Source organism: Diabrotica virgifera, chromosome 1, assembly GCF_917563875.1.
Source record: "Diabrotica virgifera virgifera chromosome 1, PGI_DIABVI_V3a".
NCBI classification, from domain to species: domain Eukaryota; kingdom Metazoa; phylum Arthropoda; class Insecta; order Coleoptera; family Chrysomelidae; genus Diabrotica; species Diabrotica virgifera.
In genome coordinates, this window is record NC_065443.1 from 183,339,473 (window position 1) to 183,354,805 (window position 15,333).

At 32.8% G+C, this 15,333-nt stretch overlaps 2 protein-coding genes across 4 annotated transcripts in view; both read left to right on the forward strand.

The window, feature by feature from the left end:
- Nucleotides 1-15,333, forward strand: part of LOC114347035 (227 kDa spindle- and centromere-associated protein-like) — a 1,075,867-nt gene that overhangs the window by 227,133 nt on the left and 833,401 nt on the right. The window lies entirely within an intron of this gene.
- LOC126878966 (J domain-containing protein DDB_G0295729-like) lies at nucleotides 12,258-14,545 on the forward strand. Its single transcript, XM_050641836.1, has one exon. The coding sequence runs from the start codon at nucleotides 13,131-13,133 to the stop codon at nucleotides 14,337-14,339; it is 1,209 nt and encodes a 402-aa protein (XP_050497793.1). The 5' UTR covers nucleotides 12,258-13,130; the 3' UTR covers nucleotides 14,340-14,545.

Genomic DNA, 15,333 nt, shown 5'->3' on the forward strand with positions numbered 1-15,333 from the left:
ACTAGCGCTGGTGATATACCGTCGAACTAAAATCTGATCTTATGAGTATGTTAGATACGATATGACTTCCAGCGAAATTTTTAATATAAGCCTTCTGATACCATCTAGTAGCCAAGTTCGTAAAAATATAGGCAAAACGTTGTGACTTCCGAAATCGGAAGTCATAACGGTATATATGAAGTAACAACGTATTACGAGAATCTACTTTGGAAGTCACATGGATACATGTATCAATATATATATACATATATATATATATATATATATATATATATTTACATCCTACTATTCCTATGGACTCAAACCATACCGCAACCTTACAGCCTCTCCTATTTAGAGGTGTATATTATAGTTTATATATCGAATATATTGAATCTAGTGACAAAACATTCTCAATGCACAAATTTTCATTTTGATAAGATTAAATTCAATATATACTGTTCCGTTCGGTTCTTTTATCATTAGCACCTCATTAGGACGTTCTATTTTTACAGCCTCATTAGTATAATTTTTATCAGGATTGTGGTATTACGGCCTCGTATACACCACCTTACAGACTCATACAATGTTGTCAATTCTCTCCCTGCCTATTTAGATAAATCTGGGTTTCCCCTTTCAATTTGGTGTTTAAGCGAACGAAGTTTATTTTGCATTTCTCGAGTGTTAAGTAATGAATATTTTAAAACAGTATATTATTTCAGTAGTCTATATTTTAAACAAACACTTATAAATGACAAAGTATTTTTATGATTTCTAAAAAGTTAAACATGATATTTTATTCAAAGGAAAGGTGAATTTAAGTTAGCGCAATACTTTTTTAACAATATTTGTTCTTCTATCGTTTAGTTTCCGTCGGATAGTAATCTAGAATTCCTAATTAATAATATATTATAGTGAGGACATTTCCTGAAGTTTGATTATAATTCTTCTTCTTTAAGTGTAATATTATCATCCCATCTCTTTAATGGTGAATCTGTCCTTTTTTAAAATGGAGACTTATCTCGTACTACGTACTATGCTGTCCTCTTCTATTTGGCTGATGAGGCTGTTCCATTCTCTTTTTCGTTTGTTGAACTCATTTGTTAATGTTGTTTATTCTGCATAGGTTTAATAGTGTTTTGCGGTTATGCTTCTTACTATTCTCATATGATTCTTCTCCAAATATCTTCTTATCGTACTTATGTCAAGCCTTGTTTTTGCTTTCTACCTATGTCATGGTAGTTCTGATTTAGATTTGTATAATTACGTTTTTGCTTCGATTTTCAAGCATGTTTCTCTATATCGTGTATTTAAGACACCCTGAGATTCTGCTTGCCTTTAGCATTTTTTGTTCCCTTACTTTCTCTGCAGTGTTATTATCGCTCGATAATATCAACTAGTAACTAGTAAATCGAACGAAGCTATTTCTCGCATGTGATGTTCCGTCTCCGACTTTTTGGTAGATCTACCGAATTGCCCCTTGTATTACCGATTTGAACAAAAAATATCATAATACACTATATTTTACTTTAAAATAAATTCAATCCATTCTTTCACAGATTTTGCTCAGGATTACAACCGCTTAGATTGACATGAAATCTGAAATGCGCATAGGAAACATGTCGAAAAAAAAAACTATATTTATATTGCCGATATGCGTTTGTACGCCAGGGAGGAATATCATCCATTCTTGAGGGTGCAAATATTTAATCTTTAAATAACTGCGGCAATCGATGGAGAATTCAATTCATAGCAAAAAATGTTATGCACACTTCTCTCGGTTAGTTAATATTTTTTGTGATTTGGGTGATTTTTCAAAAATAACTCGCAAACAGTACATTTTAAGCAAAAAGCCATAAAATGCAAGTCAAAAAGAAACCATTCAAAAATATGAATTAATTTTTTTTTTATTTTTATAGCGGCGATGGAAGCCGAGTTACAACCTGATTAGGTGAGGGTTTATTTAAATTACCCTTTAATCGAAACTTTATTATCAAATAACGTAAATAATACGAGGTTTTTCCAGAAATGCTCACAACATTTTTAAAAGTATTTGATAAGATCTTTAAAACAAGCTAAGCTATACGTTATTCGGATGGAAAACACCAGAGTTATTAACAAAAAAACACGATTATGTCATTAAAAAAATAAAAAAAAAGGAGGAATTAAATTATCGGTTTCTCCACAAAAATGAAAATTATTCCTATTCCACATATAATTAGGTTTATTTATGTATCTACAACGTGTCTTAAAATTGTATCCAGTTTAAAATATCTAGATTTGAAATAAACTGAATTTGTGAGTATTTTGCTGCTCCGAAATAGTTGAAATTGGAGATATTTATACGCTCCGAAAAAATTGACAGGAAAAGGTAAACGGCTCTTCTAGTATAACTTCTTAAATTTTAAAAAAATTTCATTGATCGAAAAATTTAATTTATTATACTGAATTAGGAGTAAGTACTATAAGATCTGGAAAGTTGAACTTTTTTGAAGCCTTTAGTATTTATGAACGGAACTTTTTACACTATGTTCAAAGTTAAAATGTCAAAATATCAATTAGATTGTATCGTAGAGAAATAAATAAAGATGTGTAATAGGGGCCTTATTCTCCCCCATGTCTAAAAGCTTCCTGTTTTCAGAATAGACGAGATCCATTTTTTTTCGAAGTCAAAATTGAAATATCCAAATAAACTTCGTCAAAGGACTTCGATCCGGAAACTTGTGTTTGAGGAAAGGAATTCTACTATGAATTCGTCTTCCACATAGCAAATAAGGTTTGTTATATTTCGAAAGTTTCTTCCGATGTGGCCAAAGTTTCTGGTGATATCCCATCTCTAGAAAACAAGGTTTCTATTAACATCTCTGAGGTCACCTCTGACTTCGACATTAAAATATCGTCATTATTATAAAGTTCCTGTAGATATTTTGTCTTTCAAAAAAAGATGAAATAGGTAGAAAAGTTAATAGAGGAAACAGGGACAATAGACACAGGAATTTAACCCATTTCAGCAGAGACAAAAGACCATAAAGTGAAATGTAAATTGGAGTCACGGTCGACATTTGACGGGAGCTGAGGTCCTGTTCGTATTAAGTTCCAAATTCCAATTTCGGACCGAAAGTCGTCATGAAACAATTACATGAATTAGTTTAAATCAGCTGCAATAGCGAATGGATGGTTCGAATAAAAAAGGCTGAAAACCTATATCTATTGCACTTCGAGGAGATGCCTTGGATGTGCTTCATACCATAGCCGTAGATTAGAGAGATGATTTCGAACAGCTTAAGAACAGACTAAACAGCCGATAGGATCACGCACACTTGGAGTATGTCGAAGTTTAAAAATCGAAGAAAAAAGAGCTGAGGATTTTCAATAATATAAGGTAAATATTGCCAGGTTAGTACAATATACGTATCCAACAGCTCCCAAAGACATGATGGGAAAGTTGGAAGCTCAAACATTTATTAAAGGTCTTCGGGATCATGGAATGCAGTGAATACTGCGAATAGCTCGTCACAAGAATAGCTTCGTTGAAATGTCGTGAATATAGTATATATTATGTAATAGTGAAATACATTCTTGGTGGATACCGGAGCTACCAGGGCCATTATACGACCGACAGTTATAAATAGTGGTAAGAAACTTTTACCAACGAAGTTGCGACTGCGGACTGCCACAGGTAAAATTCCAACACCCACGGAGAAATGCAGATATAATAAAGAATTGGGGAAAAAAAAGGTCGTCCATACTGTCGGAGTTGCTGACATCGAAGAGGATGTTATATTAGAAATGGACTTAATGAATTTGCTTGGATGTCTAATGGATTGCTAATGGATCCAGTTATGCCTGAGAAGAGTGAAACGATTTTAATGGCGCCCCTGCAGGTAATTGTGGAAGAAGGAACACCTGTTATAATGGAGCCTTGGTACCACGATGAGGACGTTGACCGAGGAATCATAATCGGAAAGGACTTGGTGACTTCTACTAAAGAAATTTCTATAAGACTTATTAAGGTCAATGACTACCCAGTGATCATCAAAAAAGATACGAAAGTAGGAATCTGTGTAGATGTGACGCCCACAACGAGAGGTTCGACCAAATGGTTGCAGTTGCTGGTCAGTCTATAAATTAGGTGGAGAAAAGGAGATTGAGGGAATTTCTTTGGCGATATCATGGCATATTTGTACCAGAAGGAGGAAAGGCAGGAAGAACTACCCCTGTTAAACATAAAAGTGATACTTGTAACGCTAAACCAATTCGTCAAACAGTTCAGAACTGTTTTACGTCAAACAGAGGAAACTGAAAATATTGTTCAGGCAATGAAGAAAGTCGGAGTGATAGAACTTTCTACCAGGCCATGGATCTCTCCGTTAGTTATGGTCAAGAAGAAATACGGAACTACGAGGTTCTGTGTGGATTACCGTTTGTTAAACAATATTACCAAAAAGGATAGTTACAGTTTGTCAAATATACGGTCATACTTGGCCCATTGATATTAGGCTCCACCTAAGAAGCGCATTCAACAGAAACATAATTCACTGAATGCGCTTCCACTTATTTTTCTACGCGAGTGGACAAAATCGCCAAGTATCACCGTATGTTTGACAAGCTGTCCCTATAACACGAATCAATGATACGTTGGATATACTGGCTGGAAGAAAATTATTTTCTACGTTGGACTTGAAGTCTTGATATTGGTAGGTAGAAATGGACCCAGTGGATAAGGAAAAGATAGCCTTTACCACAAGATCCGGATTGTGGCAATTCAACGTTATGATATTTGGACTCTGTAATACTCCTGCGACATTTTGAGAGCTTTACGTAAAACCTGTTGATAGGGTTATCTTGGAAGACGTGCCTGGTATTTTTTGACGACGCAATTGTCTTCGTGGAGACTCTTTTGAAGACCATTTGAAGAATTTAGAAGACGTTTTTAATCGACTGAAAGCTTCCCTATTGATGTTAAACCCCAAGAAGGGCCAGTTATTTCAAAGTAAAGTCAATTATCTAGGTCATAAAGTCAGTAAAGAAGTAGTGGCTGTGAATAAGGGAAAAATCGATTCCATTCAGGAATGACTAGAACCCACTGACAAACATCAAATGAGAAGTTTTATTTGACTATATACTTACTGTCTAAGGTTCACTAAGAAGTTTTCACGTATCATTGTCATTAACACGACTTACATAAGAAGCAAGAGATTACAATTGGGATGGAGACTGCCAAATTTCCTTTCGAAACCTCAATGAAGTATTTAATCATAGCAGCATTAAAAGAGTATCCACTGCCAGGAGGAGAGTTTATCTTAGATACAGATTACAGATGCAAGTAACATATGAATTTGCAGAGTGCTATCTCAGATCAAAGGGACAGAAACGTGTTCTTGGATATTTTAGTTAAGTGCTTTCAAAACCTCAGCGAGAGTATTGTGTCACGAAAAATGAATTTCTAGAAGTAGTGAAATCAGTAGAATACTTCTATCAGTACCTTAAGGAAGGAAGTTTCTAATCCGAACGACCATGCCCCAACCACTTAGGTTAAGGCAGTTTAAGATCCCAGAAAGTCACATGGATTGAACGACTCAAAGATACAATTTCAAAATTGAGCATCGGGCAGGAATTAGTCACAGGAACGCCGATTCTCTTCGAAGAGCCGAAGTATTTCGTTAGTTACATGTTACATGACAGTCCATCATGAAGACATTTCTATGTAAATAAAACCCTTTAGAGAATGCGGGAACGGTTTAATTAGATGAATAGTTTCGACGATGTAAAGAAATGGTGTAAGGAATGTACTAACTTGCCACGAGTACTGGAACTTATCGAAAAGGAAGGCTCCTACGAGGCAATAAAATGTTAGATGTCCGTTTGAGAGAAAGCAAAAGAAAGCGAAAATGGATGCAAGTAGATATTATATTGATCGTATTAAATTACTTCACTAAAGAACATAAAAACTACAGGATATTACTCGTAAATCGGATGGAATGGTAGAGCGAATAAATAGGGCAGTTGACAAGAATTTGATAAATATGTTGTCCAATCAGCAGCGAAATTGATATCCGTAACTTCCGTTCTTCGCAATGACTTACATATGTGAGTACCTTGTGATTTAGAGTTTGGATGTCGATGGATAAGACGTAGCTGGTGAAGATTATGTAAATGGATTGCGAAGAAGAATGGAGATCCGTAAACCGAACATCCCTTATGTTTTATGAAGGACCACAAAGTCTGACTCGATAATTCGAATAAGCGAATGGGTTGTTCTCCAAAGTTCTGACAAGGTCCGTCCTTAAGTATGGAGTAGATTAACGACGTTATCTACCAAATAAGCAAAATTCCGATGGGAAGGCGGATGATAGTATCTACACAACAACCGGCTAGCGTCAATTCAAAGAGACCACGTCAAAGGTGAAGAAGTGGAAATAAACCAAGTCCAAGAAGTACGTAACCTCATGTTTGATGAATTCATAAATGCCTATGGAGGTACCAATAGAGCAAAACATGATGTTGTCACTGAAGAAAACCAAGATCTGCCACTTATAGATGACTACTCACTGGCCCATACAATCCTGACCGTTATTTAAGATGCACAAGGGTTGGAATCCGACTTTCAAAGGAAGTTTGGCTGAGTTGCAGAACTTCAATGCCAACTGACAACTTCGGGAAAAGCTGTGAAACTCCAAGATGCATGACGTTACATTTCCCAGCTGGTAATAAAAGACACTGCCCATGAGCAACCTACCTACCTACCTAGTATAAAAAGCCTTACTTCCATTGATAGCCTAAATCTAGTGATTATTATACATTTAACTTAGAAAATTATATATTCCTTGACGGGTAATTGCATATTAAAACGGACTTATACTTATAGATGTATAGTTTGTTGGCGATTACAATACTCTAAATAGATAACCAATCAATGATGCGAATAAAGATAATTTGACACAAAAGTAATCTATCGTCACAGTATTTTCACAATATCATATGGTAAAATGGCAATTGTAATTTCTAGGTTAGTATTTTTCAGCAATCTTGATATTTTTCAATATCTTGCACTGGACAATGTTCTTTGTGATACGGTGACAGGAAAATACAGCGTGTTTTATATGTTTGTTCATTGGTATTTTTTCATTTTTCCGACTGTATATTCATTGAAAATGAATTCTGGTTTGGAGCCCAAAACGTCAAAAATAATATGCAAATATGTAATATTATTATTGTGGCTTGTTCCCAGTATTCTCCCCAAAAATATATAGTCATATCTTAAGTTGGAAAGTACGTAGGTAGGTTATTATTATTATATGCAACAGCTAATAAGTAATTCATAGAAAGTATTAATATTTTTTTGGTCGATAACATTTTCAATTTTTGAAAAATTGAAAAATATATATGTTTAAATCATATGGTGAAATGAGTATCTATCGTCTTTATGACTGGTCACGATCTATAAATATAGTGAATGTTCATAAAAATATGAGTATTTCAGAAATGACAAGAAAAAAAACACACAGAAGCCAGAGAGAAATTTTATGAAGATTTCCAAGAGGTGGTAAATGCAATACCAAAAACATCCGCAGTTATTGTTATGGTAGACATAAATAATATAAGAATGGCAATGATCTGATACTAGGCATAAAGCAAAAATTAATGAAAGTATACAAAAGAAAATGAACTCTTTTGAACTTCTGCTTACAAAATGAATAGGTACAGAATTAATGTTGTACATTTCTATGCTTTATGATGCAAGATTAAAACAAAAATGTATATCTACTTTTATCAACACAACTGGCACAAATCAATAATAAACTAAGTACCTACATTCTTACAAATAGAAATGAACATTACAAACAAGTATTAAATGTACGGAGCCATTAATAGGTCTGGATCCCGCGTATGAAAACAAAGCTGATTAATAGCAAGCTGAAAATTTGTTAATAGCTTAAGGGTGTGTAGTCGGACAAACTTTGATATATTGGAACACTGGAACAGGGGAAGTTTTAATTGTGGAACAAGTTAAAAATTTGGAGCGGTCAGACCACGAAAACGTCACTTGTATTTTGTCCGACAGAACTTCCAATTGATTTGTTACCCTTTCATTAAACTCTCATGTAAAAATCAGGCTGGTATTTATCACCAAATGGGCATTATAATGAGTGGAACACGTAGAAAATGTCAAATGACAGGAATTATGACAGGTGATAAATAGCGGTCTGATTTTTGCATGAGAATTTAATGAAAGGGTAACAAATCAATTAGAAGTTTTGTCGGACAAAATACATGTGACGTTTTCTGGTCTGACCGTTCCAAATTTTTAACCTGTTCCACAATTAAAACTTCCCCTGTTCCAGTGTTCCCATATATCAAAGTTTGCCCGACTAGACACCCTTAAGCTATTAACAAATTTTCAGCTTGCTATTAATCAACTTTTTTTTCATACGCGGGATCCAGACCTATAATATTTTATTTTTATTTATAAACAGTTACATTTATATTCTGAATTATAAAATTATATAGCTTATTCGTTCTTAAATAAAAAGATGTGTTTATTATGCAATTTCAAAATCAAAACGTGTGGAAGAAATGTCTGTGAAACAAAATATCTTCCTTTATTAGGTACTATTAATAACATACCTACTGCGTACCATTACATTTTTCAACACATAAAAATTAACGATAACAGCATCAGCAATTTGCGTCAGATCGGATGATACAATATCCAGGCAACAGTGTTGCCAGCTGAGCGGAGTCTATAGTGTCGTTTCTTAGTTTTACATATGAACGATATACACCTTCAATATACTCATAAAAGCGCCATCCAACGGCAAATGGCTGAATTACAAGCGACCTTACGGACTCATTTTGTTTTAAGATTTGCAGCTATCCTACGATACCCACAATATTTGTAACATATTTGTGTAGTAGGTAGAGGTCTCTAGTTTCTCATTCAACAAAATTTTGGTAGAAAATGACCATCCGTTTAAAGAAATACATGAAAAACATTACGGCCTCCGTATATTGAGTCCGTAAATCGCTTGAGTCCGTTGTGTATGGTCAAATCCTTAATGCAGAGTCCGTAATATTAGTAGGATATATATATATATATATATATATATATATATATATATATATATATATATATATATATATATATATATATATCTGTAGGAAATATCAGGTATGTGGTCTATAATAAAAAATCTTTATTTTTTCTAAAAACTCAATATTTCGCACATTTTTTTGATGGCTTCTTCAGGAGTATACTGTAACAACAATTTTAACAACTTACAAAGACGTACAAACTAGATTTTAAAATACTTACAGAAAGTTAAAAGATTTCACAAATAAATAACATTGACATTAAAATAAAAATTGTTACTGTCATATATTAAAATGCATCTTAAAATTAATATAAGGAAAGGTCTGAAGCACGTTCGTTACAGTAATAAGACAAAACACATAAAATGACTCAAACGCAAAAAATAACAACAAAAGAACAATTAGAGGAATACTATTACTTTAATTATTAAGGTTAGTTGTTTATTAAGGCGAGTGTTAACTTAATGATTATTGTAAATTTTATTCAATATATTACAATATATGTTACTTAACTGTCCAGTGTCTGTTTTGTAATTTAAAGTTTTTTTATTTTTGTTAATGTGATACATCTCCAGAAATAATCTACTTTTATAGTTATCAGATTGTGCCAAAATACGAGTATTATTATAGTCCAGCATATGACCGGTGTTTTCATAATGCTCAACTACTGCACACGTATTTTTTCTTTTTTTTTTTATTAAGCGGCAATCACTTTTATGTTGTGTGATTCTTTGCTTTAACCATTGTGATGTTTGGCCAATGTAACTATTCTGACATCCTAGACATGGTATTTCATAAACAACATTACTTCTATACAAGGTTGGTACTGGGTCTTTAATTTTTGAGAACAATTGTTTGCTGTTCATAGTATTGTATTTGGCTATATTGATATTGGGAACATCTTTAAATATGGATATGACTGAATGTGTTAGACCATTAATAAAGGGGAGTTTTTTATATATAATTGACTTATTGTTGGAATCATGGACGGGACCATCGTAGAAATTACTGCTGTAAATCAGTTTTTTTAAAATATTTTTAGGATATCCATTGTTGCGAAAGATTTTGTATAATATGTCTAGATTTTTTTGTAAAAAAGTGTCATCAACAATGGACGTTATTCTGTTTTTCATGCCTAATACGGTATTGTATTTTTGGCGAGTGGTATGATTTGAAAAATAATTAATATACCTGCCTGATGCTGTCGGCTTTTGGTACCAATCCAATATTAAAATATTATTCTCAGTTCTTATTACCCTTGTATCTAAAAATGGTACACCAAGATCTGTCTCAGTTTCTATTGTAAATTGTTTCTTATCTTGGTGTACCATTTTTAGATACAAGGGTAATAAGAACTGAGAATAATATTTTAATATTGGATTGGTACCAAAAGCCGACAGCATCAGGCAGGTATATTAATTATTTTTCAAATCATACCACTCGCCAAAAATACAATACCGTATTAGGCATGAAAAACAGAATAACGTCCATTGTTGATGACACTTTTTTACAAAAAAATCTAGACATATTATACAAAATCTTTCGCAACAATGGATATCCTAAAAATATTTTAAAAAAACTGATTTACAGCAGTAATTTCTACGATGGTCCCGTCCATGATTCCAACAATAAGTCAATTATATATAAAAAACTCCCCTTTATTAATGGTCTAACACATTCAGTCATATCCATATTTAAAGATGTTCCCAATATCAATATAGCCAAATACAATACTATGAACAGCAAACAATTGTTCTCAAAAATTAAAGACCCAGTACCAACCTTGTATAGAAGTAATGTTGTTTATGAAATACCATGTCTAGGATGTCAGAATAGTTACATTGGCCAAACATCACAATGGTTAAAGCAAAGAATCACACAACATAAAAGTGATTGCCGCTTAAGAAAAAATACGTGTGCAGTAGTTGAGCATTATGAAAACACCGGTCATATGCTGGACTATAATAATACTCGTATTTTGGCACAATCTGATAACTATAAAAGTAGATTATTTCTGGAGATGTATCACATTAACAAAAATAAAAAAACTTTAAATTACAAAACAGACACTGGACAGTTAAGTAACATATATTGTAATATATTGAATAAAATTTACAATAATCATTAAGTTAACACTCGCCTTAATAAACAACTAACCTTAATAATTAAAGTAATAGTATTCCTCTAATTGTTCTTTTGTTGTTATTTTTTGCGTTTGAGTCATTTTATGTGTTTTGTCTTATTACTGTAACGAACGTGCTTCAGACCTTTCCTTATATTAATTTTAAGATGCATTTTAATATATGACAGTAACAATTTTTATTTTAATGTCAATGTTATTTATTTGTGAAATCTTTTAACTTTCTGTAAGTATTTTAAAATCTAGTTTGTACGTCTTTGTAAGTTGTTAAAATTGTTGTTACAGTATACTCCTGAAGAAGCCATCAAAAAAATGTGCGAAATATTGAGTTTTTAGAAAAAATAAAGATTTTTTATTATAGACCACATACCTGATATTTCCTACAGATTTATTTATTGTTTTTGGTCGAAATAATCACTTTGATATATATATATATATATATATATATATATATATATATATATATATGTATATATATATAGTTTGTTATTTCCTGACCGTGAATTTTTAAGAAGAATTTTATTCCTGGGTCTATCGGTCTGATAAAATAAAATACTTTTTTTTGCTTAAACGTTTCGGCTACATTGCCATTTTCAATAAGTACTTTAAACTTTAATGATTAAAACATTACACTTGTAATATTATATTTTCACATACACGTTATATTTTAACATTCATAAAATGCATGCTCCATTCTCGATGTTTTAAGGGAGAATGAAAAAATTACCGTTATCTTTCCCTGTATAATGATCTACCACAACACATATCTATCTCATTTCCCACAACAACCAGATACCGTAAATTTCTTATTTTAAATATGGTTAATATCTCATTTTGTTTGTTCATTCCTGTTTACAAAATGATCTTTGTTCATAACAGTATCAACCCAGCTTATTTTTAATATTCTTCTATACTACTCCAACGTGTCAAATGTCTCTATTATAATATTACAATATCTACTTATATTCCCTTTTTAGCGTCCAGGCCTATATTTCTTAATATATATATATATACACCTCCACAGATAGGAGATTTCATGCAGGTTTTTACATTAAATCTGAGCTAGTTAGGTAAGTGATTAATAGATGGCGCCGGGCAAAATCAATATTAAAATCTTATAAATCAATATTGATGAATATTAAAATCAAATAATCAATATTTTAAAATTAAAATAAACTAATATAAATAAATACAAATTAAATAATCAATAAAAAAATCAATAATTAAATATTTTAAAAATATAATAAATAGAATATAAATAAAAATATTTCAATAATAAATGAAATAATTAAAAATATATAATAATTAGCTTACCAACGTTTGAGCTAAACACAAAGGAAGCTAATCTAAATAATAAATAAATAAAATAAATAGCTTAATTAATATAAATAAAATTTAATATAAATAAGTTAATTAACATATAATATAATAATTGGCTCAACCAACGTGGGACGATAAAATAAATATAGGGCAAAATTGTCACATATTAAATAATCAATATTAAAATTTTGAGTCTGATATATTCTACAAAATGGCAGATGGACGTAGATCTGTTTCGAAGACGACAAAGGAAGAAGAGGAACAGAAAGAAGAAAAATCTGAGCTTGAAAGATTCATGGAATTAATATTGACAAAGATAGAAGAAAATAATAATAAAATAGAAAGAAAATTAATTCACTTAGATGAAAACAACAAGAAAATGGGAACTAAATTAGAGGGAAATAGTAAATAAATAGAACAAAAATTAGAAGAAAATAGTCGAAAAACAGAAGAAAATAATAAATCATTAGAGCAAAAATTAGTAGAAAATAGTAAAAAAGTAGAACAAAAATTAGTAGAAAATAGTCAAAAAGTAGAACAAAAATTAGTAGAAAATAGTCAAAAAGTAGAACAAAAATTAGAAGAAAATAGTCAAAAGATGAAAGACAAGTTGGAAGAAAATAACAGAAAAGCAGAAAAAAATAGTCAGAGGTTGGAAAAGAAATTAGAAGAAAACATTAAAAGAATAGAAGAACAAATGGAACAGAGAGTAAATAAGAGTATTGGAGAAGTGAAAATGTTGTACGGAGAGATCATGAGTAAACATGAAAATTTAGAAACTAAATTAACTGTTGAAAATCAGGAGATAAAAACACAAATACAAGAGCATAAAGAAAGAATAAATATAGTAGAAGAAGATATAGAAAAGGAAGCAGAGTGGACGAACCGAAGATTTAACATGGTAGATGAAAATATAAATCAAATCAAGAAAGATCAGAAAACATCAAAGGAGAAGGAGGATCAATTGGAGAATAAATTAAAGTTTGAAGTAAAAGAAGTTAAGCAAGAGATAGAAAAGATGGAGAAGAAGATTAGGAATACAACAAAAGGAACAATAGTCCATACTATAGAAACATCGGAGAACAGAATTTATTTTAATGGGGACTATAAATCTCAACATCCAGTACCATTTATTCATATACTCACAACCAAATATTTGCAATACAATGACTTCGACGAATTTCGTGAAGTCATTAGAAATCAGCTGAAGGGTGAAGCGTTGATTTGGTACACGAATGTGGAGAATGAAATCCAAGATTTTGATAGTTTTAAAATGAAGTTTTTGGAATTTTTCTGGGGACAGTCCAGACAACAAGTTGTAAGAGCAGAATTGTTTGGAGGAAGATATAACTCCAACTCTAGAACAAGCATGCATCTATATGCTATGAAGTTATATAGTGCTGCCCAGTATCTGGATGGAAAACTAACAGAGAAGGAACTGGTGAACCACATAGTAGTTCATTTTGAAAGTCAGATAGAGAATATCCGACTAAATTTCCATTTTACCGACTTCAACATGCTCCGCAATTTTCTTATTGAAAAGAAAAAAGCTTTTCAAAGTTACAGATCTAGAAATAATAATAATGGCAATTTTCAAAATTTTATTGATAATAATAATTATAATGACAACAGAAATGATAATAATAATAACAATAATCAAAATTGGAATAATAAAAATAACAATAATAATAACAATAATTATAATAATCACCTGTGGGAGTTTTTTGTCAGTTCTTCTATCAGGCGCGGCCCCCTGCGAATGGGGGATGCTTTCTGGGTATTCGTAGCGCCAGTACCCAGAGAGTAGCAGGGATACTTGCCGTGGAACAAAAACTGACACCTGGCAGTAGGTATAAAATGCACACCCATGAGAATGGAGAATAATAATTTATGTTTAGGATCGCTGCCTGGGGATCGCCAGGGCACGTCTGGAGCCGGCGCTGGACGTGACAGCATGCGGGACGTCGGTGGCAGGGTGTTGAGGAGGCGGGCCCCTGTCATACAATCAGCTACAGCCCAACAACAACAACAACCACAAGCGAGCCAAACAACAGCAAGAGCTCCACCCGCTGAAGGTGCTGCGCTGGAACATCAGCCGGCGCTCACTCAAGCGGGACGACCGAGGCAGCGCATGAAATGGACTGTGTCCATTAACGAAAGCATTTTGCGCTCCTATTATAAGGTGACAAACTTCGGTCAAGAAACGATCGGCTACAGACAACAGCTGTATGCCGAATTTTGCAGGGAGTACCCAGATATTCAAGTATCGGAGCAAAGAGTATCAGATCAATACCGGGTAATCATAAGAAACAACCTTATCCCAGAGGCTAGACGCAATACGATCAAAAGAGAAGTCGAACGGGAGATTAACAACCAAGGGCTAGTTTTAGATCAAGTCCCTAATGAAATCCTTGATGAGCAGATCCCTGAGATTCCCATACCAGAAACTCAACCTGACAATACACAGCAGGAAAACAACGAGTTGCGCGATAGTCTAGCAAACGAAATGGCGCGTGCCGTACAAGAGTTTAATGGAACAAATCCACTTAGCAGACCACCGCTACCACGAATAAACTCTTGTAAGAAACTAGGTGCGCTGTTACAAATTGTGAACACTGAAGTCCTACCCAATTATGCCGTAGAAGCCCACACATTGGAGTATCTGCATATGCTAATCTACTGTGCAGCAACAGCAATTGCTAATGTAATGGGCGTTAAGATCAGAACACGACGGGGTACTAATAACGGAAGGACTGGTAACAGAACTGCACCCTGGGAAAAAAGACTTCTCGGAAAAATTG